Source organism: Magallana gigas, chromosome 8 (assembly GCF_963853765.1).
Source record: "Magallana gigas chromosome 8, xbMagGiga1.1, whole genome shotgun sequence".
Lineage (NCBI taxonomy): Eukaryota > Metazoa > Mollusca > Bivalvia > Ostreida > Ostreidae > Magallana > Magallana gigas.
The window spans coordinates 6,716,211-6,722,210 of record NC_088860.1 but is presented as its reverse complement, the minus strand read 5'-3'; the positions used below and the strand labels follow the sequence as shown (position 1 = coordinate 6,722,210).

Here is a 6,000-nt window from a genome sequence, read left to right as displayed (position 1 = left end):
CGGAAATTCTGTAACAAAAGCACCGTGTAAAGGGTTTATATGTAAATTATTATGAAAATGCCCAACTTTTCAAAACTTTTCTAAATATGATCGCATCTGCACTAGTGCCGGATGATGTAGCGCACCCATTACAGAGGTCACATCAAGTTCCCTGGGACGACAATTTCTTTTACCACTGTATTACACACGTACCATTTATTCAGCAGATAAATTATCCCCTCTCTTTTGTCATATTCTATTATTTAGACCTTTATTTAAAAAGGCAATCGATAGAAATCAAAATCGATAAATAATTCAGAATTTAAAAACATCAAATATACATAAAAAGTTACCAAAATATCCATTTTTATAATAGTTTGTCGTAATTAGTCTGAGTTATTTTTTGTTTCTTAGTGTTTTTTTTTCTATCAAGGCTGAAGCTAAACGTACTTTCTCATTGCTGGATACTTGGGTTTCTTGAGGCTAGATATGCAAATTTTCCTTACCTACACCAAAAACGGCAAAACGTTCAATAATGCAGTGCACTCTGCTGTTAAAATAGATGTGAAAATGATAGTGATGAGATAAATGTTTATTAAATACAATTGTAAACGCACGGAAAACGTTCAAAAAGTCCTTGTTTATTGACAAATAATGAATATTGCACATATTGGTTTTCATCAAATGGAACCCCCCTTTTCCAAATTGCTGGACCCGCCTCTGTTGTATGTGACAGCAGCATTATTTTATTTAAAAGGAACACACAGTTTCAAATAAATAAACGAGTACTCGACTATCGCACAACTAAAGGCCCCAATTAATCGACCAATCTAATTAAAATCAGATCCTCGGTGCTCCCTTTTCATTAAAACGGGAGCATCGAGGATCTGATTTTAATCAGATTGTTAATCGACTAGTCTCTCCGAGTAACTTTAGAATACTCAAGTTGAGTATTCCTGATTAATATCACAAAACTCAATATTGAGCTGATAACTACATGTGTAATTTTATGTACAACCATACAATGTAGACATGGGCTTGACCACTGACCGCCTCTGTGAGAATGAGAATTCATACATGCTACGGTTTTAATTTTTTTTTGTAAATAGAACCATTTTAAGAAGACCTTGGACTTTCGTTAGGATGTAACTATCTTTTTCTTGCGTCAAAACAAGTTAAAAATGACGCTAGTTTCAAGTGAAATATACACAGATTGTGTAGTCTTGCTCAAAAGCCAGACAAATCTTGTTGATTTCAAAGAGCAATGGCTGAGTGGCCAGCAATGAAAAAGATAGGTCTACGTCACATTGCTTTTTGACACAACTACCCAAGTCCAAGCTTATGTTAAAATGGTTCTAAACATAGTATTATCGTCTCAAACTTGGTAAGGAAGTAAGAAACAAATAGCAACCGCAACCATATTTTTAATGGATTTATTATAATGGCCAAACAGTTTTCTTTTCAATCACATGATGTTATGTTTTGTATTTGTCAGTTGGCCAGTGTTAACGTCCATTCTTTACAAGAGACTGGCGATGTTGCTCGGCATCTCCAGGATCTCCGTGTTGTAGAATTTCTGAAGATCCTCCATTTTCCGGAAGTCGTCTGACGTCACAAAGTTGATAGCTGTCCCCTTTCGTCCGAAACGTCCGCCACGTCCGATTCTAGATAATATATTTTTTCAAAGTAAGCGAAACGACTGAAGCCATCTACGGGGTTAAAACTACATGTGGCTAAGTGTACATATTTATACCTGTGAATGTAGCTCTCCCTTTCCATAGGTAAATCAAAGTTAATGACCAGCGACACTTGTTGGACGTCAATCCCTCGGCTCAGGAGGTCGGTTGAGATAAGGACACGACTGGAGCCGGTCCGGAAGCTGCGCAAGATCAGTTCCCGCTCTTTCTGGGACAATCCTGCGTGCTGGAGAAATAAAATCAAAACAATATTTCAATCAATATTTTGTCAAAACTTCAGCTTAGAATTTAAATGAAAAAAAAAATACGGAAAAAAGGAGATTTTTCACGCCAAAAGTCCAGTATTTTAAAGTGTTATAAGTGTTTCTTGATCCTACCATGGCCGACACTGTAAAATCTCGTCTGTTCATCTCCCTCTCCAACCATTCCACTTTGCCGCGCATATTACAGAAGATGATAGTCTTCTCCACAGTGATGGTGTCATAAATATCGCACAGCGTGTCCAGCTTCCAGTCCTGTGAAATTCAAACCAAGCACTTAATTAGCAAATAAAAAGAATGAATTGAAAACAAACGGTATCTTATCAGACCTTCTGCATCCATGAATTTATGGCCACTTTGATGGCGTGGATATAATGATGCTTGCCTCTCTTTCCACATTGACATAGAACTGCTGGATCCCTTGTAGAGTCAGCTCCTCTCTCTTTACCAGAATACGTCTAGGATTTCTCATAAACTCGTGAGTAATGTCCAGGACCTCTGGTGGTAGGGTGGCAGAGACGAGTATGATCTGCAAAATTAAAGCAGTGTCATGTTGTAAATTTTGAATTTACTGGGTGGGTGTAAATACAAAATTTACAACATGACACCAGTTGTCATGTTGTAAATTTTGTATTTACACCCACCCAGTAAATTAAAAAAAATTTACAACATGACAGCAGGACCATGACTCTTGGATTCTTGTCAGTATGATTAAACCACCCCTCTCCTTACCGTAAGGAAAAGGGTGATTTTAATCAGACACTGGGGTTCCTGTATGATGTGCGGACAATTGCTTTATTCCTTGAATGAGAGAGCGTTCATAACTACATAATGAATTGACGCTTACAGCGAAGTGATTTTCATTCCCCGTTACCTTATTACTTGTTGTAAACTTGATGGATTACGCTTATAACGAAGCAAAATCGCCCGTTCCTGGGACTTCGCTTTAAGCGTGTTTTACTGTATACCTGTGCATCTCTTGGTAGGTACTGGAAAGTGTCGTTGATCTGGTCCAGAAATCCTCTCGACAACATCTGGTCCGCTTCATCCAGGACGAAATGCCGGACGGCACTCAAATCTAAGAGGACACACAATCATTCTAAAGACTAATGATACTGAATACATTTTATATAAATGTAAATCTTTATGACGACATATATCAAATTACTAGTCATTAACTCAAACTTACCCAAATACCCTTTTCTCAGCAGATGAAGAATCCGACCTGGCGTTCCTATGACAACATGCACACCCTCGCGAAGTCTGTTTACATCATTGGCCACATGGTTCCCGCCAACCATGTCCTGGCAGACGACACCCATATAGTCACCAAGGGCCGTCATCACGCGCTGTGATTGCGATGCTAGCTCGCGGGTGGGGGCCAGAACCAGGGCCTGGCATCGTTTAAGTCCAGGATCTAACTGTTGGAGGATGGCAATGGAAAAGGTCCCTGTTTTCCCAGTCCCACTCTGGGCTTGGGCAATCATGTCAGATCCTGGAAAAAAGGTGAAAACTTCTTCAAAAAATCTTCATCGATATTAATAAAGGGTAGAAAAAAATGAAGAGAGAGAGAGAGAGAGAGAGAGAGGGAGAGAGAGAGAGAGAGAGAGAGAGAGAGAGAGAGAGGGTACCTTTAAGGGCTATTGGAATGGCTTTCTGTTGAATCATAGATGGCTTCTCAAATCCAAAGCCGTAGATCCCTCTCAGGAGTTGGTCACACAGACCCATGTCATCAAAGTCGTCCACCCCCTCCACCTCGTCCTCGGCCTGTGCACACACAATGTCAAGGTCATAACGCGGGTCATAAAGACACACCCAATAATCATAACAACGTTACAATTATGTACAAGAAAGCTATCATAAACTGTAGACGTTTTTGTGTATGAATTGGAAATGTACCTGTGGATCCGCTCCTGTGCCCCCATTGTTAGGGGTCGTCGGGTCATGACTGTCCTTGTAGTCTGACTGTGACCTGTTTGATAGAGTAAATAAGGATGTTAGCATTCCGTGTAATGAGTATTAGTATACTGGGTACTGTGTAGCTTCCCGTAACACATCCTGGTACACCATAATATATACCGGTGTATATACCGGTATACTGTCACCGGGTCAAAGTCTGAACTTCAACAATGTCCATTCCTTATACAAATTAACCGGCATGAAAGCCGGAATCCTCTAGAGATCAATATGGAACACTTTATAAAACATTGAGATGAAATAGGAATTCGTTGAATTAAGATTAGTTTACAGGGATTTTCTAACGAAATATAAATGCAATATGAGTTAATAGTTGATTTACCTCTTTGTTATCAAATTTTCGTTATTTATATCTTTTAAATATAGCTTTTTTTGTACAAAAGTCGATCAACGATTATATGTCCAGCGAGAATTTTTAATTTGCAGATTAACAATCAATATTCTTCATCAATATCATAAATCCGCTTGAGCAACTTCAGACGAATTGTTTGTATCATATTATATTTCACTGAATGGAATCAATAAACTTCAATAGGACACGAATAAGACGTACGCTCACGTGCAAAACGCGTGTATTCCCCCCCCCCTTAATATTAAAAAAAAAACAACTTACCTTATCTTCAAAAGTTGTTTACATTCAATTTTTGTCGAATTTTTTAAGAAAATAAGATTGATTAAGGCAGATTTAATTTCTCATTTTGACATAAGTATGTTTAAATATGTTGAATTTTTTTTCCTGACAGCTTATATTCAAGCCGAAAATCTTTCACTTCTCAGAAATTGAAGGTTAGAAATTTATTTCAATACCAAGCCAAAATAAAAAAGTAGTTATCATAAGATATTCTGTATTTATCAATACCAATCTTTTCAAAATCAGGTCAGAATTGTGAATTGTGAAGTGACTTTGAAACAATTTTAGAAAAATAAATTATATAGAAAGGAGAAGAAAATAAAAAATACAAAATTCTTGACACCACAGTGTTCATAGATTATAATCGATTCTCTCAATCTTAAAAAAAAAAATATCAACTGCTTTCCTTACCAGTCGTTGATCTGGGTCTGTACTTCCTCGCTTTGCCCCTGGGGTCCCTCCCCTCCCCGATTGGTCCAGCCGCTGTCCTCGCCGCTTTCTGGGTTGTGACCGAGGGTTACCTTAGATCTCGATAAGCTCATTGAAAATGGGCGCAAAAAAAAGCAAATAAGTGGTTTTCATTTGTTGTGAACTTGGTTTCTGTAGTTTATTCCTTGGCAGCACTTTATATATATACCCACACACCTACTGGTATTGAGAAATGTACCAGGATTTTATAAGATTCTGGCCAATGGGAACAGCGAAATGTTAGGAAATAGATGAGGTATAATAGCTATAAATAACTCGTAGGTAATCGATGGATCGATGCCAGGAAATTAAAGGTGGGAAATTTAAACTCCGTGTCCACGACAGTCACCGGTTAAAAGTTTAATAAAATCAAGTATAATTTTACAATGTTTTCTTTCCCAAAATTGTTACCAAACAGCATAGCGCAATGGATTGTAGGTAATCCCGCTGCATGGGGCTTTTATATTTTGTGCCTTTCAAAAAAAAATTTTAAAACATATCTTTTGGTTTAATACTGTAAAATTTGAAAATTCTAAACCGGTGTAAGTATTATACATATAAAGTACTTCTATCCACATTAATATCGACAGGTTCCCATACCACATTAAGTTTAGTCAATGAAATATAGATGTACACTATTTTACAAAATTCAATTTTCCACAGGGCCCATCTTACAGTATGTTACAAAGTTGATATATTCTCGGCGAGATTTGGAACTCGAGGTATGATAGATAAATTAAATTTGATTTTTTAGTAGTAGTTTCTTGGCGTATACATTACATACATTGCCATAGCATACATTTAACAGTACTTTACAATAAGTGTGGGTACAGGTGGCAGGTTATATAAATATATACATTTATATAAAGTATACAGTGGATAAGGTTAGTTTGACAAATTTTAATGAATGTTCAGGTCCCCACCCCAACCCCACACAGAGAAAAACGACCCTAATATCATAACTAAAAAAGTAAAAATCATGAGCACT

At 37.4% G+C, this 6,000-nt stretch overlaps 1 protein-coding gene across 1 annotated transcript; it reads right to left on the bottom strand.

Moving 5' to 3' along the window:
• Positions 1–1,398: 1,398 nt before the first annotated feature.
• Positions 1,399–5,166, bottom strand: LOC105324495 (uncharacterized). Its single transcript, XM_011423587.4, has 9 exons — positions 4,956–5,166; positions 3,836–3,908; positions 3,568–3,703; positions 3,126–3,431; positions 2,905–3,014; positions 2,322–2,465; positions 2,054–2,191; positions 1,733–1,902; positions 1,399–1,643 (listed from the first exon to the last, which is right to left on the bottom strand). Exons 1-9 carry the CDS (start codon positions 5,084–5,086, stop codon positions 1,499–1,501), a joined length of 1,353 nt encoding a protein of 450 aa, XP_011421889.3. The 5' UTR covers positions 5,087–5,166; the 3' UTR covers positions 1,399–1,498.
• Between the last annotated feature and the right edge of the window lie 834 nt (positions 5,167–6,000).

Excerpts from the sequence above, each read along its gene's own strand:
- LOC105324495 (XM_011423587.4), bottom strand. The coding sequence starts at position 5,086 with ATGAGCTTATCGAGATCTAAGGTAACCCTCGGTCACAACCCAGAAAGC. Across the intron at positions 3,015-3,125 it reads GCTGAGAAAAGGGTATTTGG|ATTTGAGTGCCGTCCGGCAT; the intron begins GTAAGTTTGAGT and ends GTGTCCTCTTAG. Across the intron at positions 2,466-2,904 it reads ACCTACCAAGAGATGCACAG|ATCATACTCGTCTCTGCCAC; the intron begins GTATACAGTAAA and ends TTAATTTTGCAG.